The 24,694-nt window shown below is 39.6% G+C and overlaps 3 protein-coding genes and 8 non-coding genes across 28 annotated transcripts in view; 9 read left to right on the forward strand and 2 right to left on the reverse strand.

Moving 5' to 3' along the window:
* C21H11orf54 (chromosome 21 C11orf54 homolog) overlaps positions 1–6,248 on the reverse strand; it is a 28,910-nt gene extending 22,662 nt beyond the window's left edge. The window contains exon 1 of one of the 3 annotated variants that reach the window (XM_069565149.1): positions 5,480–6,248. The gene's annotated coding sequence lies outside the window, so the exon portion shown is untranslated. Of the gene's footprint in view, positions 1–154; positions 250–5,479 lie in introns of those variants that run through there. The other 2 variants (XM_069565150.1, XM_069565151.1) reach the window with 2 other exon arrangements.
* On the forward strand, positions 5,655–17,520 carry TAF1D (TATA-box binding protein associated factor, RNA polymerase I subunit D). Of its 13 annotated transcripts, none has more exons than XR_011251674.1 (14): positions 5,697–5,936; positions 7,292–7,433; positions 7,981–8,365; positions 9,358–9,533; positions 11,719–11,776; positions 12,028–12,201; positions 12,925–12,981; positions 14,669–14,720; positions 14,933–14,968; positions 15,657–15,718; positions 16,227–16,365; positions 16,662–16,725; positions 17,110–17,146; positions 17,380–17,520. XR_011251674.1 is itself a non-coding variant. In XM_069565153.1 (6 exons), the coding sequence occupies exons 2-6, from the start codon at positions 7,375–7,377 to the stop codon at positions 12,169–12,171; spliced, it is 822 nt and encodes a 273-aa protein (XP_069421254.1). In that variant the 5' UTR covers positions 5,697–5,936; positions 7,292–7,374; the 3' UTR covers positions 12,172–12,399. The 13 variants fall into 13 exon arrangements, 1 of the variants encoding a protein (XP_069421254.1); XR_011251684.1 differs by having other exon boundaries at positions 16,662–16,721; XR_011251671.1 differs by having other exon boundaries at positions 16,319–16,365.
* On the forward strand, positions 12,653–12,780 carry LOC138427385 (small nucleolar RNA SNORA40). Its single transcript, XR_011251989.1, has one exon. It is a non-coding gene; the product is annotated as a small nucleolar RNA SNORA40 (small nucleolar RNA).
* Positions 14,491–14,621, forward strand: LOC138427382 (small nucleolar RNA SNORA18). Its single transcript, XR_011251986.1, has one exon. It is a non-coding gene; the product is annotated as a small nucleolar RNA SNORA18 (small nucleolar RNA).
* LOC138427389 (small nucleolar RNA SNORD5) lies at positions 14,766–14,836 on the forward strand. Its single transcript, XR_011251991.1, has one exon. It is a non-coding gene; the product is annotated as a small nucleolar RNA SNORD5 (small nucleolar RNA).
* Positions 15,443–15,579, forward strand: LOC138427375 (small nucleolar RNA SNORA8). Its single transcript, XR_011251979.1, has one exon. It is a non-coding gene; the product is annotated as a small nucleolar RNA SNORA8 (small nucleolar RNA).
* Positions 16,077–16,210, forward strand: LOC138427378 (small nucleolar RNA SNORA1). Its single transcript, XR_011251982.1, has one exon. It is a non-coding gene; the product is annotated as a small nucleolar RNA SNORA1 (small nucleolar RNA).
* On the forward strand, positions 16,451–16,523 carry LOC138427374 (small nucleolar RNA Z40). Its single transcript, XR_011251978.1, has one exon. It is a non-coding gene; the product is annotated as a small nucleolar RNA Z40 (small nucleolar RNA).
* LOC138427381 (small nucleolar RNA SNORA32) lies at positions 16,752–16,873 on the forward strand. Its single transcript, XR_011251985.1, has one exon. It is a non-coding gene; the product is annotated as a small nucleolar RNA SNORA32 (small nucleolar RNA).
* Positions 17,178–17,304, forward strand: LOC138427376 (small nucleolar RNA SNORA25). The gene has a single exon (XR_011251980.1). It is a non-coding gene; the product is annotated as a small nucleolar RNA SNORA25 (small nucleolar RNA).
* CEP295 (centrosomal protein 295) overlaps positions 17,446–24,694 on the reverse strand; it is a 49,016-nt gene continuing 41,767 nt past the window's right edge. For 3 of the 4 annotated variants that reach the window (XM_069565146.1, XM_069565145.1, XM_069565148.1), the window contains 8 exons: positions 24,216–24,390; positions 23,002–23,648; positions 22,233–22,373; positions 18,313–18,406; positions 18,058–18,222; positions 17,867–17,967; positions 17,651–17,710; positions 17,446–17,560 (listed from right to left, as the gene is read on the reverse strand). In XM_069565146.1, the coding sequence (XP_069421247.1) occupies positions 17,522–17,560; positions 17,651–17,710; positions 17,867–17,967; positions 18,058–18,222; positions 18,313–18,406; positions 22,233–22,373; positions 23,002–23,648; positions 24,216–24,390 (1,422 nt within the window). In that variant the 3' untranslated portion in view covers positions 17,446–17,521. The remainder of the gene's footprint in view (positions 17,561–17,650; positions 17,711–17,866; positions 17,968–18,057; positions 18,223–18,312; positions 18,407–22,232; positions 22,374–23,001; positions 23,649–24,215; positions 24,391–24,694) is intronic. The other variant, XR_011251668.1, reaches the window with a different exon arrangement.

Below are 24,694 nucleotides of genomic sequence, written 5' to 3' on the forward strand. Positions count from 1 at the left end.
CTAGGTGGGTGGAGAAATCCCACTTTAGGCCAATCACAGCAAGGAATAAAGACAAAACTCTTAAGGGTGTTTCTAAGAACACTGTTGGATTTCTCATTAAAATTGTTTATGAATACTCATTAATCTGAATAATGTCTGACATATCATTACTTACTAAGTGAAAGGTGGTCCTTTGGAAACATTTGAAATACTCTTCCAAATTTTTTTTTAATTTTCCAAAGATTCATAATTTTCTTAGAAACTGGATTTCTAATTATGACAATAGTTTCAAACACCACATCCTTCACAAACATATATTTAAGACCCGACACTTCTTTAGTACTTGATCAAATACCAAAATTTATTACCCTGTTCCTCTGTCCATGGGATTCTCCAGGCAAGGATACTGGAGTGGGTTGCCATTCCCTTCTTTAGGGGATCTTGCCTACCCAGGGAAGGAACCTGGTCTCTCGCACTGTAGGCAGATTCTTTACTGAGTTTACCAGGGAAGCCCTTTATTTACTTAATATGCATAATTTGGTCTCCCAAATAAAATGTAAACTGTTGATACTGGGCCCCAAACCCTATACCATCATATTTTAATTACCTCAAATATATTCTCTTTTTGGCAGCAACATGCCACTTGCAGAATCTTAGTTCCCTGAAAAGGGCATCAAACCTGAGCCCTCAGCAGTGAAAGTGAAGCTTGGAGTCCTAACCACTGGACCTCCAGGCAAGAATACTGGAGTGGGTTGCCATTCCCTTCTTCAGGGGATCTTGCCTACCCAGGGAAGGAACTTGGTCTCTCGCACTGTAGGCAGATTCTTTACTGAGTTTACCAGGGAAGCCCTTTATTTACTTAATATGCAGCAGTCTACATTCCCACCCACGGTGCTGAGATGTAAGTGACCACAGAATTACCTTTGTCTCAGGTTTACAACATAAGTCATTCTATATATGTATATAAAGCAAAACAAACAAAAAGCACTCTAATACATCTTGGTAACATCCATCCCCTTACATAGTTTGGTGGTTAGGTGTGTGCATGCTCAGTCATGTTTGACTCTTTTGTGACCCTGTGGACTGTAGCCCACTAGGCTCCTCTGTCCATGGAATTTTCCAGGGTAGAATACTGGAGTGGGTTGCCATTTCCTCTTTCAGAGGAATCGTCCTGACCCAGGGATCAAACGTGAATCTCTGACACGTGCTGGTGTCTCCTGCATTGGCAGGTGAATTCTTTACCTTTAGTGCCACCTGGGAAGCCTGTGGACCTCCAGGGAATTCCCTGAAATATATTTTCAAATTGAAATAAACTATAATTGTTTAGGAATAAGCCATTTTAACTTTTGAAATAATTTCAGATGGACAGAAAAACATACAAAGAAAGAAAGTACATACAATCTTGTATACACTTCATGCAAGGGATTCCCACGTGGTGCTAGTGGTAAAGAACCTGCCTGTCAATAAATGCAGGAGACACAAGAGACATGGGTTCGATCCCCGGGTTGGGAAGATCACCTGGAGAAGTGCATGGCAACCCACTCCAGTATTCTTGCCTGGAGAATTCCATGGATGGAGGAGCCTGGCAGGCTATAGTCCATGGGGTCACAAAGAGTCAGACACAACTTAAGTGACTTAGCACACATGAACAAGCCACAGAATCTTAGTTCCCTGACCAGGGATAGAACCCAAGCACCCTACAGTGGAAGCATGGAATCTTAACCACTATACCTCCAGGGAAGTACCATCATCTTATACACATTTACAAATTTTTTTTGTTTTACAAATTATTTTTCTCTGTATAATAGGCTCCAGTTTCATCCACCTCATTAGAATTGATTCAAATGTGTTCTTTTTAATAGCCGAGTAATATTCCATTGTGTATATGTACCACAACTTTCTTATCCATTCATCTACCAACGGATATCTAGGTTGTTTCTATGTCTTAACTGTTATAAACAGTGCTGCAATGAACACTGGGGTACACGTGAAGTAAGTCAGAAAGAAAAACACCAATACAGTATATTAACACATATATATGGAATTTACAAAGATGGTAACAACAACCTTATATGTGAGACAGCAAAAGAGATATACAGAACAGACTTTTGGACTCTGTGGAGAAGGCGAGGGTGGGATGATTTGAGAGAACGGCATTGAAACATGTATATTATCATGTGTAAACAGATCACCAGTCCAATTTCCAGGCATGAAACAGGGCACTCAAAGCTGGTGCACTAGGACAACCCTGAGGGATGGGATGGGGAGGGAAGCGGGCGGGGGGGTTGGGGTTCTGGAGGAGGGACACATGTACACTCCTGGCTGATTCATGTCACTGTGTGGCAAAAACTACCACAACACTGCAAAGTAATTAGCCTCCAATTAAAATAAACAAACTAAAAAATAAACAAATAAAATTTTAAAAGTGCAAAAAATTTTTTTTTCTTGCCCATCATTTATTTTTTAACATTGTTTCCTTTTACAATATAGAATATTTATACATATACATTAACACACTTATAAATACTTGGAAATAAGATATAGTAACATTTAAATATTTTAATTTAAATTTAATTTTATTTAGCAAATATAGCATTATTAAATTATATATATATATATATATATATATCAGATGATAGCCAAAATTTAATTCTCTGTATCCAGGAACAGTTTACTTGGTGATAATAATTAAAATAAATGGCTATCATACAGAATTAAAAGATTTATTCTAAAATGGAAAGCAAATGTCATTTTATTTTTATTTTTTTCTAAAATATTTATTTGGATGAGTTGGGTCTCAGTTGCATACACCCTAATCTTGCCAGGAACCCCACCCTTTCTGAAACTCTGCAGAAGAAGAATGCAAGACTGCTATTGCCATGATATAACAAGTCACATACTCGAGACTTGACTACACTGTGTGTTAGTCACTCAGTCAGACTCATTGCAACCCCATGACTGTAGCCCACTCGGCTCCTCTGTCCATGGAATTCTCTAGGCAAGAATACTCGAGTGGGTTGCCATTCCCTTCTCCAGGGAGTGGAGCATAACCTCTCCCTAATACCCAGGGAGAGGAGCACAGTTCTTGAGGCACTAGCCTACTGTGTTCCCTCTATGCCTGCCAAAGAAAGCAAGCCTCTATTTCCTTCGCCGTAACTGTCTCCATGTTTCTGGTTGGCATCAGTGCACAGAGAGTCAAGATTTTGGCAACAAATTCTTGCTTCCCATTCATATAAATCATTTAAGTCCTTTGGCATCAGTGCACAGAGAGTCAAGATTTTGGCAACAAATTCTTGCTTCCCATTCACATAAATTATTTAAGTCCTGTGAATGTAAAATGCTGTTGGACCCACAATCCAAGAGAGTTCACTGAGAATCAAATTCCCTGGATTCCATGGAGTCGGTAGAATGAGCACGCATCAAGAAGTAAAATAAATACAGAAGTGTCATCAAGAAGTGAAATAAAAACAAGGGTGTTAGTTTTGTTCAGTGTTAGAATGAGAAATACATAAGCCTGTATGAACTACAAAATACAAACTGAAATTTCAGTGATTCTACATATAAGCTAAATCTTATGTTTGTATTTAAAACTGGTATTACACAATATAGACTGGTAAATCTCATGCTAATGAATTAACGTTTTAATTTCTCAACAATAAAGAGTAAATTAATGCTACTATTAATAATATAATTAGTGATTAATAATTAATAAAATAGCATGATTAATAATGCCCTTGATAATAATAGCAAATTAATGCTATTAGTTAAAACATCATGACAAGTTGAAAAAGATACTACAGAAGAAATGAGACAGCTTATATCTTAGTAGCTTTAATGGCACTTTCCCATTGCATTTTGAACAAGGGACACTGCATTTTCATTTGGTACTGAGCCTCACAAGTTAGAGGCAAGTGCACTCTGGAAATATGGCAGGGGATAAGGCATGCAATCCCTGTTCTGGAACTTACTGTACTTCACAAACCCTACAAGACTTGACTATCTGTGCCTGGAATTGTTCAACATTTAGAGCAAAATTGAGTAAAGAGGCTAGATTACCTTCCAGATCTATTTCATCCCAACATGACACTATCCACAAAATAAGACTAGACTGCTTTCCTGGTTTTATTATATGATACAAGAAGCTGAGGATTTGATTCCTGGGTCAGGAAGATACCCTGGAGGAGGAAATGGCAACTGACTCCAGTTTTCTTGACTGGAAAATCCCATGGACAGAGGAGCCTGCTGCTATACAGTCCGTGGGTTGGCAAAGAGTTGGACTAGAGATCAAGCCAGATCATTCCTTTTTTTTTTTTAATTTTTAATTAAAAAAATTTTTTTTCAGCTCATTCCTTTTTGTAAGTACTTTGGGAAAAACTAAAAACATCAAAACTAAACTAGTTTAAACTTTTAGCTTTTTACACAGTAACCATTCAGGAAACAGTGGAAACTGGCTGACTTTATTTTTCTGGGCTCCAAAATCACTGCAGATGGTGACTGCAGCCATGAAATCCTTAGAAGGAAAGTTATGACCAACTCAGACAGCATATTAAAAAGCAGAAACATTACTTTGCCAACAAAGGTCCGTCTAATCAAGGCTATGCTTTTTCCAGTGGTTATGTATGGATGTGAGAGTTGGACTATAAAGAAAGCTGAGTGCTGAAGAATTGATGCTTTTGAACTGTGGTGTTGGAGAAGACTCTTGAGAGTCCCTTGGACAGCAAGGAGATCCAACCAGTCCATCTTAAAGGAAATAGTCCTGGGTGTTCATTGGAAGGACTGATGTAGAAGCTGAAACTCCAATACTTTGGCCACCTGATCGAAGAGCTGACTCATTTGAAAAGACCCTGATGCTGGGAAAGATTGAAGGCAGGAGGAGAAGGGGACGACAGAGGATGAGATGGTTGGATAGCATCACCGACTGGATGGACATGGGTTTAGGTGAACTCCAGGAGATGGTGATGGACAGGGAGGCCTGCCGTGCTGCGATTCGCAGTCAGACACAACTGAGTGAACTGAACTGAACTGAACTGAACCATTTAGGGAACTGAGAAAACGAACAACAAAAATCAGCCGCGGGTGTCTCCTGTGATCTGTTAATCAACTCCTGGGAGGCTGACCCTTCGTTCTGAGGGAGGACAGTTCGAAGGTGGAGCGGGAAGCTGGGAGTAGTTGCGTAACAGAGGCTTCCAGTACAAAGGTTACACATTTTGAGTCACGGTCAAGGTACGATCCTCTCACAAGTTAACGGAGAAGCGATTTCTGAAGGCAAAAGCGGACACAACACGACAAAACACACCTGGCCAGAGACACACACTCGCACATCCCCCATAAGACCCGCGGTGACTCTGGACAGTTATAGGAAACCTCAGCAGAGGCGAGGCCACTGGGAGAAAGTCAGGCGGAGTGCCTGTTTCCTTGGAGTTCACGTGCATTCCACCCGCCTGACCCCACAATTTATTCCCGAAACGTTGGCCTAACCGTCCCAGGCTATTCCACTTACGGAAATGGCAACCCACTCCAGTGTTCTTGCCTGGAGAATCCCAGGGACGCGGGAGCCTGGTGGGCTGCCGTCTATCGGGGTCACACAGAGTCGGACACGACTGAAGTGACTTAGCAGCAGCAGTCGGTTAGACAAGCCTGCATCAGACGCCTGCTCTGACCTCACTCAACTCCGCCTCTCCAGGGTTAGGGCGTCCAAGGCTCCGCCCACTGGAATCGGACCTCCCCTCGCGGGGATAAACATGGCGGCCGCGTCACGCCACCTCCCAGCTCTCCCGTTCATCCCGGAGTCCAGTTGTTATCGCGAGACTTCCGCCCCACTATTAGCTTGGGCGCGCGGCGCGCCCAGCCTTTCCTCCCGCGCGGCGGCGGCGGTTGTTGTCTCCAGTCTTTCTTTCGGGGTGCTATGGTCGGGTAGGTTGCTGTCCGCAGCAGAGGTCCGTGCCGAGCCGGCGCAGGTTGGTATACGCCATCTGTCTCTGGAGAGGTCGGAAAGGACACGGGCGTCCGGGCCTTGGGGTCGGCGGAGGGGTCGCCTTGTGGTTTTTCCCGGGCCCTGTGGGGCGGGGCGGGGTTGCGGTCCAGCTGCGGGGGTCGAGCCCTGATGGCGGAGGGCACGCGGTGGTTGTGGACTGCGGGCCTAGGGCTGCGCTGCGACCGTGGCCTGAGCGTGGCCCGTGAAGTGGATGTTAAAATGGAGCATGAAACAATGCTTATTCTCTAAATGGCGGCTGAGTGCGAGGTAGCCGTTGCTGACGCCATCCTCGCTCGACGTAGGTGCCTCCTGGAGACGCTTGCCCCAGGATCGCGCAAGGGCGAGTTGTTCGCGGCCGCGTGGTCCGGTCAGCAGAGTCCCCGACTAGGAAGCAGTACTTCCACAGGATTGCTTTCCAAATTCCGGAAAAGATTTGTGTTAGCTTTAGTTTTGATAATACCCATCGCTGCCATTGGATCCACTTAAGCATCTGCCTACAAAGCCGGAGACCCGGATTCAATCCCTGGGTTGGGAAGATCTGGAGAAGGGAATGGCAACCCACTCCAGTATTCTTGTCTGGAAAATCCCATGGACGGAGGAGCCTGGGAGGCTACAGTCGTAAAGAGTCAGACACTACTGAGCGACTTCACTCCATGACTTAGATTTTGCAAAGCTTGAGATTTTTGTGACCTATTGTCTTCCTGTATTTGAAATATGTCTCTCTTAAAACGCTAAAACCGAACAGTGGGAGAATGATGGCATCCTCTCTAAGGGAGGTTGAGAAGTAAAGACATTATTATCCTTTAAAAAATTTTGCCCAAAACACTGTATCCATGGAAGTGAAAAAAAGACAACGGGCATTATCTGCAAGCCTTTTATTGAGAATTTGGAGAATTTAGAACTTTTAATACCCTAATAGTAAATCCCAGACCAGGAGTTTGGATTGAGGTAGTAAGACCTAATGATTATTTTCCCTGCTATACTGGGCCACACATAGTAGTTAACTTCTGTTGAACACTGATACTCTTCATTGTACATTACTATGGCTAAGGGTTAAAGTTACATTTTTTCCTGTTGGGAAAGTTCCTTGATACTGTTGGAAATTACCTACTCTTCTGGAATCTTATTCCATTGGACAGATGAAGGAGGCAAAACTGAAACAACCCGTGAATCAAATCTCTAGATTTTAGAATTGATCTGAATTTACAGTTACTACCAGAAAATATTAAAGGCTTTGTCAGTGATATGGTCTTAGTTTACATATTATTTACATAACTCACAGCTACATCAAAATTTGCATTACTCTGATTACTAACTGTTGGCATTAATTTGTTCAAGGAAAGTACACCACATTTACCAGATTTTATATGGTCAGAAATCTATTGAAAGCAAAAGATAATTGAGAGGGACTTGGTTCAAGAATGGATTCTCTTAACTATACAACGGCATCTGATTTAGCTGTGGAAACTGAGAATCAAAGGTAAGTGCCTTTAAAAAAAAAAGATTTTTCGTGGATAAGAGACTGGATGGTAATATTTACTGTATTTGAATTACTGGGAAGGCATAAGAATTGGAACAGAAAAGGAAAACTTGGTTTGGACAGGCCTTTGAAGTTTTTGAACTAAGAAGATGGGTATTAGTCTTGCTTTAAAATCAATTTGTTCTTATTTCATGTTAGCAAGGATGCTGGCTTATGTGTTAAGATGAAAGGTATCTAGTCTAAATCACTGATCTCACATGAGCATTTCTAGTATATTCATCAGATACGTCTCTAGTAAGATACTTTTATTTAGAGGAGGCTTTGTCCTGTTTCACTTAGGATCTAGCAGTGAACAGGATGCCTTTATGGAACTTAAAGGAAGATCACCACGGCAGTGGCATTATGGCCCACTTCAGTTTGTTAGTACTGAGCCCATCTTTTAAGAAATTATTCTAAGCATGTTTTCCTGCTTTGATTTTTAAAACATTACTGGTAATAAACATTCAGTAATTTGAGAGGGTGCGATTAATCTTTCCCTGTTTTCTAGTGACAGCTCTTCCTCTGGTAGCAGCTTATTTAAAACTCAGTGTGTTCCTGTCCCACCTAAACGGAGGCAAAGAAACACTATCAGAAAATTCGTTCACATACCCAAAAGTACACAGGCAACAGAGACATCTAGTGACTCATCTATAGAGCCAAGACCACTGACTTTAAAGGCTATTTTTGAAAGATTCAAAAATAAGAAACATAAACGTAAAAAGAGGAAATACAAGCCAACAGGAAGATCAGTGGGAAGACCAAAAGGAAGGAGAACCACTAGATACTCACAAATTACTGAGAAACAATTTAAAGACAAAAGACCTGGTTTCCCATTTTTAGAATCAAAAAATGGAAGAAAACCATTACCTTGGAGAAAAATTTTAACCTTTGAGGTGAGTCATTATTTATATATGCTCATACACAGCTTAAATGTGTGAAGTGAGTTGTTGGTCACTTTTAGAATTTAGGTAACACCTGGAACATGCAATTTGCAACTTTGATAATACTTCTTTATCCTGACTATACTGCCACTTAAATGCCACCTCCATCCTTCAGTTCAAAGTTGACTTGGGCTTCTGGATGTAATCTTTACTGGTATATTGGGTGGATATATCTGCATGTAAATCCAAGGATGTTTTTGTACCTTGCTCTTACCCAAACAGGTTTTAAACATCATTCCTAAAACTCAAATAATGTCTAGTTATTTTACTATAACCTAAGTCAAACCCACACCTGACTTTTGTGTTCAGTGGCTTTAGTAGATTTCATTCTGACAGAATCACCTGACAGATCAGCCAGTTCATAGCAGTAGACTCAAATATTTGAATTTTAAGTGACTACATAATTTGTCGGACACGACTGAGCAACTTCACTTTCACCTTTCACTTTCATACATTGGAGAAGGAAATGGCAACCCACTCCAGTGTTCTTGCCTGGAGAATCCTAGGGACGGGGGTGCCTGGTGGGCTACCGTCTATGGGGTCGCACAGAGTCAGACACAACTGAAGTGACTTAGCAGCAGCAGCAGAATTTGTAGTCACTTGTTCTAAAATCTGATTTATTGGAAAGGATTAGTAATTAACCTTTTATGTTTAAAAGTGACTAAAACAGACCTTTCAATTTGCATTAAAAAAAAATCTTTAGAAGCATCCAAACCATATACAAGATTTGTGCTTGTTTTTCTTGGTGTACCAACTTTGGTAACTTGCTTGGTAGAAAAGTGAATTCTTTTTATAAGCAGTGTTTGTTTGATAGAGGTGATCGCCATATGGCAGAGTTAGAGCTTCCTTGTTATTTTAGAACATAAGCATCTATCTGCTAAGCTGTGGCAGAAAAAAATTTTTTTCCAAGTCCGTGACTTACAACAGGCTGTTCTGGTATATAGCAAGCAGTGGCAAGAGGATTTTTTAACTACCTTGAAAAACTGAAGTATGAATACTACCTCAAGGAATCCTTGAAACAGATGAATGTTGCTGAAGATTTAGAAAAAGAAGACCTTGATAGTCGAAGATACAGATACTTGGATGATGATGGATCTCTCTCTCCTATTGAAGAGTCAGCGTAAGTTCAGACATTGGAACAACTTTGAACATTAGTATGCTTTTAAATTTTCATGTTGCTCCACATTATACTATCAGTTTAGATTTTAATACTTTTAATGTTTAAAATTCATATTAAATGTTCAGTTCAGTCGCTCAGTCATGTCTGACTCTTTGGGACTCCATGGCCTGCAGCATGCCAGGCTTCCCTGTCCGTCACCAGCTCCTGGAGTTTACTCAAACTCATGTCTCTCCAGTCGGTGATGCCATCCAACCATCTCATCCTCTGTTATCCCATTCTCCTGCCTTTAATCTTTCTCAGCATCAGGGTCTTGTCCAAGGAGTTGGTTCTTTACATCAGGTGGCCAAAGTATTGGAGTTTCAGCTTAAGCATCGGTCCTTCCAAGGAATATTTAGGGCTGATTTCTTTCAGGATTGACTGGTTGGATCTCCTAGCAGTCTAAGGGACTCTCAAGAATCTTCTCCAACACCACAGTTCAAAAGCATTTTTCAGTGCTCAGCTTTCTTTATGGTCCAACACTCACATCCATACATAACTGTTGGAAAAACCATAGCTTTGACTAGACTGACCTTTATCGACAAAGTAATCTGCTTTTTAATATGCTGTCTAGGTTGGTCATGGCTTTTCTTCCAAGGAGCAAGCATCTTTTAATTTCATGGCTGCAGTCACCATCTGCAGTGATTTTGGAGCCCAAGAGAATAAAAGTCTGTCACTGTTTCCATGTTTCCTGATCTATTTCCCATGAAGTGATGGGACCAGATGCCATGATCTTAGTTTTCTGAATGTTGAGTTTGAAGCCAACTTTTTCACTCTTTTTCACTTTCACCAAGAGGCTCTTTAGTTCTTCTTCACTCTCTGCCATAAGGGTGGTGTCATCTGCATATCTGAGGTTATTGATACTTCTCCCGGCAATCTTGATTCCAGCTTGTGTTTCTTCCAGTCCAGCGTTTCTCATGGTGTACTCTGCATAGAAGTTAAATAACCAGGGTGAAAATACACAGCCTGACGTTCTCCTTTTCCTATTTGGAACCAGTCTGTTGTTCCATGTCCAGTTCTAACTTGCTTCCTGACCTGCATACAGATTTCTCAAGAGGCAGGTTAGGTGGTCTGGTATTCCCATCTCTCTCAGAATTTCCCACAGTTTATTGTGATCCACACAGTCAAAGGCAGAAGTCAATAAAGCAGAAATAGATGTTTTTCTGGAACTCTCTTGAATTTTCCGTGATCCAGCGAATATTGGCAATGTGATCTCTGGTTCTTCTGCCTTTTCTAAAACCAGCTTGAACATCAGGGAGTTCACAGTTCACGTATTGCTGAAGCCTGGCTTGGAGAATTTTGAGCATTACTTTACTAGCATGTGAGATGAGTGCGATTGTGCGGTAGTTTGAGCATTCTTTGGCATTGCCTTTCTTTGGGATTGGAATGAAAACTGACCTTTTCTAGTCCTGTGGCCACTGCTGAGTTTTCCAAATTTGCTGGCATATTGAGTGCAGCACTTTCACAGCATCATCTTTCAGGATTTGAAACAGCTCAACTGGAATTCCATCACCTCCACTAGCTTTGTTCGTAGTGATGCTTTCTAAGGCCCACTTGACTTCACTTTCCAAGATGTCTGGCTCTAGATTAGTGATCACCATGATTATCTGTCATGAAGATCTTTTCTGTACAGTTCTTCTGTGTATTCTTGCCACCTCTTAATAGCTTCTGCTTCTGTTAGGTCCATACCATTTCTGTCCTTGATCGAGCCCATCTTTGCATGAAATGGTCCCTTGGTATCTAGTTTTCTTGAAGAGATCTCTAGTCTTTCCCATTCTGTTCTTTTCCTCTATTTCTTTGCATTGATGGCTGAAGAAGGCTTTCTTATCTCTTCTTGCTGTTCTTTGGAACTCTGCATTCAGATGCTTATATCTTTCTTTTTCTCCTTTGCTTTTCGCTTATCTTTTCACAGCTATTTGTAAGGCCTCCCCAGACAGCCATTTTGCTTTTTTGCATTTCTTTTCCATGGGGATGGTCTTGATCCCTGCTTCCTGTACAATGTCACAAACCTCATTCCATGTTACTTAATATTAAATAAGTATTCATACTTAATAGTGATGATCAACTGGTATTGCTGGTTCAGTTGTATGTCATAACAGTATGCTATGAATTTATTGTCAACTGAGTGATAATGTTTTTAATATTACAGAGCAGAGGAGGAGATTGCAGCAAACCTTGAACATGATGAATGTGATATTAAGTTGGTGGTAAGTGACATATTCCATTTCATTTTGGGAGGGCAGGAGTTGACAAAGGGAGATTTTTATCGTGTAGATAACTGAGAACATCAATTAGCAGTACTGGGTCAGTAGTATTGTAAGTTTTAATGTGTTTTATTGTTACTAGGATATCAAATTTTTAAAAATCCAAATGGAATTTTCAGGTTAAGTAACCTAGTTATATGTAAATACTAGTGCAGTGAAATTGGTCATATGTCTTACAAATATTTCTCATGCAGGAGAATAGTTATTTCATAATAAGCTCTGAATTTCCAAAGAATAAGAATGTATATCTGGATCAAGAGGAATATACTGAAGAAACTGCTTTGCTTAAAAAGAGAGTATCAAAATCTAAACACTGGACAGAGGACAAAATGGCCTGAAGAGAGATAGGATTATAAATACCAGACAAGGTAAACAGAATAAAAGCGAAGATAAAGTGTCTATATATTGCCAGCCTTGGAAAAAAACAACCCTGTAAGAAAATAAAGAATACTTAAACAGATTTGTGAAACTCTTGAAGTAATAAGAAAAATTATGTAGAAAAAATTGAAGCTGTTACTGCAGAGATTGACTTGACAAATAATAAAAGTCCCTACTGTTTTTGCCTATGATGGTTTATTTATAGGTAAGAGAACTTAAAGGTACCATTTGAGCACTGAATCAAAGAACAGATTGTAATCTTGAAAAGTTTGCATAAACAAGGTTTTTTTTTCACCTTAGGGGACCTACAACTTCCTGTTTTTGTTTTACTTAGATGAGTTTAGTGTGAAATGCTGAGTACTATAACTTAATTTTCCCTTCCTAATTACCTGTATTTCAAATATCATTTTCATCACCACTGTATATAATGTATTTTACAGTAGCACTTGTGTTTGGTTTTGTTTAATTTGTGGACAAAGACTTAACAAACAAGTGCGAAAGTAAATCCTCTTTTGCAACCCACAACTCATTGTTCAGTATGAGTTTTGATACAGATAAGAAGGAACATGATCCATAAAATGGGTGTGTATTGATGAGCATAAAGATTGCTTCCAGCGCTGTGAAGTTAAATAAGCTTCTGAATTACCAGCTGTATTGATCCTAGTACTCAGTTTTCATGTTGACATAAAACAAAGATGGGCTTCTTTTTTTAGGCTTTTATCTTCGGAATACAGTGTCTGGATTTTGCAAAGATATGTCTAATGCTTTAGGTGAGTTTGGTTCAGATTTGTGTAAATGTGGTAACATTGTCAGAAGTTCTCCAGAGGTTTAATTTTTGAAAGGCATTTTTGCCAACTTTAAATTTCTATTCATCATGTAATTTCAGACAATGAATCTCAGAATTGGCACGTTTTACAGTGACATTGTGCCAGGATTTGCTTTCAGGAAAGGGTCCCAGAACTATAAGCTATCAGAATCTTGGATATTCCCTCTTCAAGCATATGAATTTTTAATCTCCTAACACCCCCTATACAATTTATTTTAAAAATTTTATTGAAGTATAGCTGATTTACAATGCTAATTTCTACTGTACAGCAAAGTGACTCAGTTATGTAATTTTCCTTTTATGAGCTATCACATAATATTAATTCCCTGTGCTATATAGTAAGCCCTTGTTTATCTGATGAATTTGTATCTGCTAATCCAGCGTTCCCAGTCCATGGCTCCCCCACACCCCCACCTCCTGTCCAACCACAAGTTCTTATCTGTTTGTTTCATAGATGTGTTCATTTGTGTGGTAGTTAAGATTCCACATATAAGTGATACCTATTTCTGACTTAGTTTGCTTTGTATATTGCTGGGTCCATCCATGTTGCTACAAATGTCACCATTTTCATACACCTCTCCCACACGTCTTTTCATCTCAGTTCAGTTCATCTCTCAGTGGACATTTATGTTGGTTCCATATCTTAGAATAGTGCTGTAGTGAACACAGGTGCAGGTATCCTTTCCAACCATGTTTTTCTTGGCGTGGGATTGCTCCTCATGTGGTAGCTCTACTGTAGTGGCAGTACCAATCTGCATTCCCACCAACAATGTAAGAGAAGGTTCCTTTTTTTCTCCAACACCCTGTCTGGCATTTATTTGTAGACTCTTAAATGATGGCCATTCTCACCAATGTGAGATGGTACTTGATTATAGTTTTGATTTGCATTTCTCTAATAGTGATGTTGAGCAGAACCCACAGCCCCTGCAGCAGAAGTGCTGAGTCTTAGCCAGTAAATCACCAGGGAAGTCCCACTATTTTTTAAGGGATGCATATACTAAAATGAAGTAGAAAATTTAATAGTGTAATGCTAGAAATGACTACACAGGAAACATAATTTCATAAATCTGAATGATATACAAATGCCAAATTTGTCCTCGTGATCCCCAAATGGTCAGAACATCAGGCATATTAACGTTTTTCTGTATTTTCATAATTGTTATCAATGAGAAAATATTTTACATTTTAGTTCTCAATTTAAAGCCAAAAATTCATTTAAATAGTTTTGTAGTAATCTGGGCACTGCATAGGTTAAACACATTGTAGTAATGTGGTTCTTAATAGTCAAGTTTAAATTTACGTATGTAATGTTTTGGTTCAGCTGTAATAACTACTTGGTACTTTGTACTATGTTTCCTAAGCATTGATTTAAAAATACATGTCATGTGATTAATTCATAGTATGATTTCCTTATATTACTTAATTTAAAATTAATTAAACTGATTAAGTAACAGTTGAGGTCTATCCCGATGGGGCTTTTTCTATAAACCTACGTCGTTGGAAACGCCTCATAGAGTAACTCTGTAGTTTCCTTTACTCATAGAACTACCTGTTAGATCTGTGGGAAAGAACTACAAGACATAGCTGCCAATTAAACTATGAAAAACCTAACAAATTTTTTTTAATCTTAGGTATTGGCACATCCCAGTGATCTCTGTCAAGTTTTAGGGTGTGATAACTTGGGTAAGTTTTAGTTAGTGACTAATTTGGAGTGGGGTTACCATTCCAGTTCAGATGATGAATTTAATGTTCAACTGCTGAATGATACAGATATGAACTAAAACTCAATTCTGATAGAGCTGAGTATAACAAAACATTTAAATAAGCATATATTTTAGGTTTTTGTTTTTTAATCATGAGTAAGTAACCCATAGTCTTTTATTTGGTATCTGCAGGAATTAATATGATTTGAACTTGGTAAGTTTTTAGAGGTAAGTAGACTATTTAATTTCTATTCAAGTAGGATTCAGAAGTTCTGACGACAATGAAATTTTGAGTATAGCATTCCATTACTGTTGTGACTGCTAGTTGTTTAGGTGTAAAACAGAATTAGCAAGATTTTGGCCAAAAACTTGCTGTAATATTTGTACTTACAGAATTGGAAAAAAAATGAAGACACAGCATGTGTAGGGCATGGAAATGCCGTAGTCCCTTTGTTAAACATGTAAATATCAAGTATGATTGGATAGTTTCCTATGTGAAAGTTTTATAGGTATAGAGAGGGTAAAAAGGTAACGACTAAGTTTATAATTTAAGATAAGAGTTAATGTAGTTGTCTTGCTGTAATGACAAATAGGAAAAAATTATTTCACATGTTAACAAAAATTTTAAAGGTGTGTGAAAGTAAATTTCTCAGATAGTATCATTACAGAGTGAGGTTGGCGTGGTTCCAGTTCAGTCATAATTGCACTGCATGGTATCTGCATTCAGCAGTTTGTTCCTGCTGGCTGTTCAAAAGACAGTGCGATATAAATTCAGTATCTGGCATCGTTGGTTTTTTTGCTTTGTGCATGTTAGACCTGGTATTTCTACTGATACAGTATCCTTTTAGTTTCTGATACTGTTCAGTTTGACATAATCTTCAATAGTAACTAATACTTTTTTTCCTACGGTTGTCAGAAACTAGACAGATCCCATCGTTGTCAGAAACTAGACAGATCCCATCTCCTGACCCTAAACAGGTATTTCACTTTTCACTTTGTTGCTTTTAGCAGCTTTCCTTTACTGATAGCATGCTTAGCAAAGTGGAACTTCTATACAGGTGCTGCTGCTAAGTCACTTCAGTCATGTCTGACTGTGACCCCGTAAACGGCAGCCCACCAGGCTCCCCCTGGCAAGAACACTGGAGTGGGTTGCCATTTCCTTCTCCAATGCATGAAAACGAAAAGTGTGCTCAGTTGTTTCCAACTCTTAGCAACCCCATGGACTAGCCTACTGGCCTTCTCCATCCATGGGATTTTCCAGGCAAGAGTATTGGAGCTGTACAGGTGCAGAAGCAGCCTTCTGCACATTCGCTTAGCTTGGGAAACTTACTTATAAAGCCTCATTCTACTGCAAATGGGCACTTGTTCATGGGGTCCATGAAACTGTTAATGCGGCTACATTGAAAACACAGGTTTTGCTTCCATCACTGTAATTTTATTGCAGTGGTGACAATGAGACCTGTAACATTTTTTTTTTTTTTGCTAGGCTCATGAGTGAAAATTGGATATAATATGGCTTTTCAGTATTAGGAAAGATGAAGGAATAAAACCAAAATACTTGCTATATTTTACTTCTAGGATCCTATAATAAACTGCTTGAGGAAATTGGATCTGGAAGATTACAAGTAAGATTTTCATTTTCCCCTCCTTGATTTAATGAAAAAAAAGTAGACGTTAAACAGCCTATTAGGTGTTTTACTGTTTTTTCAGTGATGTTATGATGATGGGCAAATTGTTCAACTGCTCTGAATGGGCTGAGTGAAAACAGCCTTTCTGAACATCTGTATTAAACTATATCTTAAAACATGAAAGCTCTAAGATTAAAGTTGCCTGAGAACATTTATGTTTTGCAACAAAGTTTAGGTATGAATGAAAGCGGAACTGAATCAGTCTCAGTTATTGTTAAAATCCTTTTCTGTAGGTGGCAAACTTTGAAGTGAACTCCACTGAAGATCTAAGAGGCCCAACTAAAACAACTGTGGCAAGTAATTTGTTTTATGTCAGTTTTTCATGGTCATTACCAAGGCTTTTAGAATGCAGTTTCTCATTTGCTGTGGACATGACCATAAAACAAATCCCAACTAGGTTTTTCTTCCTGCTACTTTGTTAGCATTCAGCCTGTTGGGAACATTTTATTAGCCTTAATTAACAACTTGTGAAGGTCAGCACCATTCTAGTATAAATAGAACACAACCATTTTTCTAATTAGGTTTTATAATACCCAGACATTGCTAGTCTATGCCTAGCATTGAACACAGTCTATGCCTGGATTTCTGGAGTTGTTTTCTAGTTTATTACTGGGGAAGCTGGCTTCAGAACTTTGCATGAGCATCTCTGAAAATGAAACCTTTAATATTTCTGTTATGCAGGCATCACAGCTGTGGATTGAGCAGAACTTTTTGAAAGGTATGTACACATTAGGGAAAATAATTTTTGTAGGTCATTTCAAAGAGGGCTGATGGGACCAAATCCTGGAGCCCTCAACGCTGTGACCAAAGATTGAATTCTCCACTGGATATAATAGTCACTCGATAGGGCTATGTTTTCCTGATGGAGATACAAGCTACTCATATCCATGACTGGTGATGTGGGAAAGTGTAAATGTCTTCCAAATTTAACCAGTATCTACTCTTCTTCAGGGCTAACTTGAAGATGGCAACTATGGAGGAGCTATGGTGACTGGCAGTGCAAAGAATCAGGAAGTGTGAAAATTGTTAAAAATTTATTGACTTAAATAACTTGGCCTATGTTATGAATAAAAAGAAACCTTTGTGCAGAAAGTCAGCATATATTTCTGGCTCGAAGCTTCTCTAATGTTTTCTGTGGAGGAAATAATATCAGTTATTAATATCAGGCTCTGAATGTGCCTTAGACATGAAAAGTTGGGGGTATGTATGGGATGCTGCTTACCTTATGAAATTCTTTTGTCCTTGCTCTGTTTTGGGCATGTGCATCTTGCTTTGCTCTAATCTATAAGAAATTTGTATGGAATTAAAGACAGATACATGTATAGTCACTAAAGTTGCATCTCACTATGCAACCCCATGAGCTGTAGACAAGGGATTTGCCCATGAAGTGGGTTGCCATTCCTTTGTCTATCAAATATATATAAATCCATATACATACCCTAGTGTCCCTTTGTGTGTATGGGGCGGTTGCAGTCTTCATATCTTCAGGGAGAGACACCCTAACTTTACTCATACCCTTTAGGTGACTCACAAAGGAACCTGAGTGGAGAACAAGCCATGGAGTAAAGTACATAATGCCACTGAGTAAAACCACTAAGCAAATACATAATTCTTTTTGATAACAGATACCTGTAGTTTTCTCCGTTATTGTTTTGGTTTGAGAATTTCCAGAGGCATGAACTTTGTCCTTTATCTCTTTATGTCTCTGTGAGGATCTCTCTATAAATGCCTTTTTTCTTTTTATGAATGCTTCTTGTAAGCTCTCTGGTGCAGCTGTACACCTTGAAAAGGTTTCTGTTTAAAATATTTTTAAAAAGTATGTCAGCAGTACACAAATTCAAGTTCTCATGAATGGGTGTGGGTTCACCAATCTGATGCACATACCTGCAGACACAGTTGGTTTCTCCAGTGGATGTTCTGACATAGCTGGATAATCTGAGTTTTCTGTTTCTGACAGAAGAGGCAGAAATTCACTCACCTAATTGCAAGAAAGTCATAGAAGACTTTACCACTTCAGAGAAGACTTTTATAGACTTTACTGTAGTTCTTTTGCAACTGCCTTTCTAGAAAATTCAGTCCTAAAGTTATTCTGAGTTGACCACAGCAGATGACCTTCAAAAATTGAAAGGATGAGCCAAGCAAGAACTGAAAAACGTAAAGGATAACTTACAAAGCAATAGCACTTAATTTAGTTATCCAGCCACTAACTAACTCACATGGACTAAAGCCTTGAGGATGAAAGGCTCAATGAAACTATCCCAAGACAGGTCATGGTGGAGAGTTCTGAGGACACATGGCCCACTGGAGAAGCATTGCGAACCCCATAAACAGTATGAAAAGACAATACAACACTGAAAGATGGAACTCCTCAGGTCAGCAAAAGAGATGGAGCCAAAGTAAAAATGTAGGATGTGGCTGGTGATGGTCCAATGCTGTAAAGAATAATACTGCAAAGGAACCTGTAATGTTAGGTCCATGAATCAAGATAAATTGAAAGTGGTCAAACAGGAGATAGCAAGAGTGAACATCAACATTTTAGGAATCTAAATGGATTAAAATGGACTGGAATGGGTGTATATAACTTAGATGACCATTATCTCTCTTAGAAGAAGCCCTCATAGTCAACAAGAGTCGGAAATGCAGTATTTGGGTGCAGTCTCTAACAACGGTGATCTCTACTTGTTTCCAAAGGCAAACCATTATCACAGTAATCCAAGTCTATGCCCCAAACAGCAACGGCAAAGAAGCTGAAGTTGAATAGTTCTGTGACTTAAATGACCTTCTAGAACTAACACCCAAAAAAGATGTCCTTTTCATCACAGGGAATGCAAAAGTAGGAAGTCAAGAGAGAAATGGAGTAATGGGCACGTTTCATTTTGGACTACCAAATGAAGCAGAGTACACAGGAAACCTCCCTCATAGCTCCTGCAATGCAGGAGACCTGGGTTCAATTCTTGGGTTGGGAAGATCCCTTGGAGAAGGAAATGGCAACCCATTCCAGTTCCTGCCTGGAGAATCTCATGGACAGAGGAGCCTGGTAGGCTACAGTCCATGGGGTCGGACATGACTGAGCAACTTCACTTTCTTAGTAACTAAACCACCACCACCACCACAGCAAACACACTCTTCCAACCCTAATCCTACACAGGAGATGACTACACATGGACATCGCCAGATGGTCAATACCAAAATCAGACTGATTATATTCTTTGTAGGCGAAGATGCAGCAACTCTTATACAGTCAGCAAAAACAAAGACGAGCTGACTATGGCTCAGATCATGAAGTCCTTATTGCCAAATTGAGACTTAAGGAAGTAGGAAACATCACTAGAAACCACTAAATCAAATCCTTAACAATTATACAGTGGAAGTGACAAATAGATTCAAGGGATTAGATCCGATAGAGTGCCTAAAAAACTATAGGACACTGCATGGGAGGCAGTGATCAAGACCATCCTGAAGAAAAATGCAAAAAAGCAAAATGGCTGTCTGAGGGGGCCTTACAGAGAAGAAAAGAGAAAGGCAAAGGAGAAAAGGAAAGATATACTCATCTGAATGCAGAGTTCCAAAGATCAAAGAAACAGATGAAACCAATAGAATGGAAAAGACCAGAGATCTCTTCAAGAAAATTACAGATACCAAAGGAACATTTCATGCAAAGATGGGCACAACAGAGGACAGAAACGGTATGGACCTAATAGAAGCAGAAGATGGTTAAGAAAAGGTGGCAAGGATACATAGAAGAACTGTATGAAATAGACCTTCATGATCCAGATAACCACAATAACATGATCACTCACCTACAGCCAACCATCCTGGAGTGCAAAGTCAAGTGGGCCATAGGAAGCATCACAAACAAAGCTACTGGAGGTGATGGAATTCCAGGTTGAGCTATTTCAAATCCTAAAAGATGATGCTGTTAAAGTGCTGCACTCAATACGCCAGCAAATTTGGGAAGCTCAGCAGTGGACACAGGACTGGAAATGGTCAATTTCCATTCCAATCCCAAAGAAAGGCAATGCCAAAGAATGTTCAAACTACAGCACAATTGCACTCATCTCATGCTAGCAAAGTAATGCTCAAAATTCTCCAAGCAAGGCTTCAACAGTACATGAACAGAGAACTTCCAGATGTTTAAGTTAGATTTAGAAAAGGCAGAGGAGCCAAAGGTCAAACTGCCAGCATCCACTGGAGAAGGAAATAGCAACCCACTCCAGTATTCTTGCCTGGAAAATCCCATGGACAGAGGAGCCTGACAGGCTACAATTCATGGGGTCGCAAAGAATCGGACACAACTGAGCAACTTCACTTCATTGGATCATAGAAAAAAGAGCTCCAGAAAAATATCTGCTTTATTGACTGCCAAAGCCTTTGACTGTGTGGATCACAACAAACTTGTGTAAAATTCTTCAAGAGATGGGAATACCACACCACCTAATCTGCCTCCTGAGAATCAAGTTAGAACTGGACATGGAACAATGGACTGGTTCCAAATTGGGAAAGGAGTACGTCAAGGCTGTATATTGTTAACCTGCTTATTTAATTTATATGCAGAGTACATCATGTGAAATGCCAGTCTAGATGAAGCACGAGCTGGAATCAAGGATTGCCAGGAGAAATATCAAAAACTTTAGATGTGCAGATGACACCACCCTTATGGCAGAAAGCGAAGAGGATATGAAGAGCTTCTTGATGAGGGTGAAAGAGTAGAGTGAAAAAGCTGTTTTAAAACTCAACATTCAAAAAACAAAGATCATGGCATCTAGTCCTATCACTTAATGGAAACAATGGAAACAGACTTTTATTTTCTTGGGTTCCAAAATCCCTGTGGATGGTAACTGCAGCCATGAAATTAAAAAGATGCTTGCTCCCTGGAAGAAAAGCTATGACCAACCTAGACAGCATATTAAAAAGCAGAGACATTATTTTGCCGACAAAGGTCCATCTCGTCAAGGCTATGTTTTTTTCTGGTAATGTATGGATGTGAGAATTGGACTACAAAGAAAGCTGAAGAATTGATGCTTTTGTACTGTGGTGTTGGAGAAGACTCTTGAGAATCCCTTGGACTGCAAGGAGATCCAACCATTTAAGACTGCATTTAAGATCCAATCTTAAAGGAAATCAGTCCTGAATATTCATTGGATGGACTGATGCTGAAGCTCCACTACTTTGGCCACCTGATGCAAAGAACAGACTCGCTGGAAAAGACTGATGCTGGGAAAGACTGAAGGCTGGAGACGGGGATGACAGAGGACAAGTTAGTTTTATGGCATCACCAACTCAATGGGCATGAGCTTAAGCAAGCTCCAGGAGTTGGTGATGGACAAGGAAGCCTGGCATGCTGCAGTCCTTGGGGTCACAAAGTCCGATATGACTGAGTGACTAAACTGAATAGCACTTTGTTAACACTGTTTTCTACCATGTGCTTCCCTCATAGCTCAGCTGGTGAAGAATCTGCCTGCAATGCAGGAGACCCTGGTTCGATTGTTGGGTTAGGAAGTTTACGTGGAGATGGGATAGGCTACCCACTCCAGTATTCTTGCCTGGACAGAAGAGTCTGTCCTCAAGGACAGAGGAGCCTGGTGGGAGTGGCTCAGAGGGAGACATGACTGAAGGCTAAGCACCAGCAGCAGCAGTCCTATCAGCTTACCCACTGTCAGTTTTCTATTGTGAGCACATTCATACGGTGATACTGTAAGAAGAAACGTCATGTACAAAGCAAAGTAAAAATACCCTTACCCCCTAAATGTCAACAATAGGTTGCTATATAATTGAGGTTTATTAATGAGAGCTGTGAAATTTACCTGAAAACAGCTCTTTGCCTCATCTTCTCTCTTTTCTTCTAGAGTTAAGTTTGCAAAATCCATTTCAGCAATACTGATATCACTGGTGCTTGTCAATGTAAGTTCTGGTTCTTCCATTATACCATGGCCAGACTCTGTTTCCTGTGTAACAAAAGGGAAACCACATTCAGAAGGGAAAAAATAATGTACATTATAGAAGAACAGGTTGTTCAACTACTGACACCAGAGAAGATCTACTCTGCATTATAAAGCCAAACGCTCACAGGACTAGGTGGCCAGACTGAGTAGGGGCTGTACAGCATCAGAGTCTGCATCCTACCTAAATGGAGCAGTGGCTGGCTACTGGGCTGCAGCCAAATGTAGGATGCTAGAGCATCCTTTGTAAGAGAACAACCTTTAATACTTAACAAGAATATAAGAAAATCCAAAAGGTGACCAAAACACCTTATTTTCTGCTTTACCCATGGCAGGACAAATAGTACTAGAAGGTAAAAGCTATGTTTAGGTGACTGCTGAAGCACAGGCTTAGCTACAATTTTTCAAGTAAGCTGGAGAAGAGAAATGTAAATTGGAAAGAGAGATATGTAAAATTCAGAGGGAGGTCAAGTTAAAAAATTTGTCATTTCTGCATTTCATTGGAGATTTCCAGTGATTACGAGACTATCTCAGATAGGAATGTGAAAAAGTAGCTTTGTTGCATGTCCTGCAATTTTGTTTTCAAAGTCTTTCCTGAAAATGAATTCAAGTATACAGCACAGATTTCACTTACCCAGACTGGAATAGATCTCTGTAATGAAAATGATCCAGAATTTACAAAGAGCTCTGATTGTCCAAGTTGAGATGGGTGTTCTACGATTGTTGGAATTCCTGCCATAGTTGAGTCTTGAAGACATTTTTCATTCTGAACAGTGAGTGAATATGGTATTTGAATTGAAGTTCCCATCTCTACTGTCCTTACACATAAATGAGAGTCAATTTCCTCTACCTGTGGATTTAAATCACAGGTTTCTTTTTTATCATCAGTGAGTCCTTGACCTTGTAACACTGTATCAAGTCTTTCTGATAGTTTTTCAAAGCCCAGTCTTTCTTTTCTGCCTTCTTCTGGTTGGTCTTTTATTGACCACTCACTAGAGGTAGAACCACATGTAGTGCTATGCTGCAGATTTAACTGATGAAATACATCAGCCTCACCAGATGAACTGAAGACCAAACTTGGCAAATTTCCTACTGAGAGCTGGAAATGAACACTTTTTTGCTCGTTTTGTAACGGTTCATTTTGTTCAGTCGAACAGTTCTGATTTTCCACATTTTGGGAAGCTCTAGCGTCAATGCTAAAAACGCTTGGTTGATCGGCATGCTGGCTCCCTTCCTGTGAAGAATATTCTGGTTGAAGTTGTCGAAAAGATTGTTCAGACCCTGTAAGAGATCAGTTGATCATAATTAGGTGTTGTAAAACTTGGATATAGTCTCTAACAATTTCTGAGAAAATTATAAATAAAGCCAGGTTACTAATAAAGTTCAGAAACAAAAACTGAGGTACACAAACAAGAACAGGAAGCTAAAGGACGGTCACTGATTTTCAAATAATAACTGCTCACACCATGTATTTTCTCCTATAATATTTAATAAAGGAAATACAGCTATTAGACACAATGAGGACTTTCCCCCCATAACAGAATATTGACTTTATAACTGAAAGACAGACTAACACATTCATATCTCACAGATGGGTATGTTGTGATATGTGTACATATATATATACACACACACATAATTTGTATAAAAAGTTTTAGAAGGATACTTTAACTGGAAGAGCTGAGGTAGGGAAGCTGAACAAGAGGCAGCACTTACTACCCTTAAAAGGAATAAGGGTGTAAGTGGAGACAAACCAAGAGCTACTAGGCACAATTTCCAAGGAAAAATGATATGAACAACCATGAGAAACTGTTGAGTTTTATTTAACTTTCCCGAACTTCTGCATACCCTCAATATCTTCTGCAGCAAAACTCTGAGCTGTGTCACAAGCCAAAATAGGGTCAGGCTGCTGGTTCAGACTGGTATTAGAAGAATGCAGGCTGGCCCTCCTCAGTGCTGTAAAAGAAGCCATACTTTTGGGGGATGGAGTAGCATGGAGGCTTTCACAGGAAGAACCTGACCTCTGATGGGAAACAGGGAAAGGCTGTGTTACCAGTTGCATCAACAAATCCTCATGTTTCTTTGCTATTGCACTTCCTTAATTACCATTTCACTATCATATTAACAACTTGCTTATTCAAACCCAATTCTTTCACTTTAGGAAATACGGAAGAGACTTTTTATTTAGAAAACAAACTGTATTAACTAACAAGACACAGTTCAGAACATGACAATCACTTTCTGATAAGCAGGAACTATGCAGAGTTGCCTGGAAACAGAAAGACCCACGTTTGAATCTTAGCTCCTTTACTCTGTAGGAGACTTTC

The sequence above is a fragment of the Ovis canadensis genome, chromosome 21 (genome assembly GCF_042477335.2).
Source record: "Ovis canadensis isolate MfBH-ARS-UI-01 breed Bighorn chromosome 21, ARS-UI_OviCan_v2, whole genome shotgun sequence".
Lineage (NCBI taxonomy): Eukaryota > Metazoa > Chordata > Mammalia > Artiodactyla > Bovidae > Ovis > Ovis canadensis.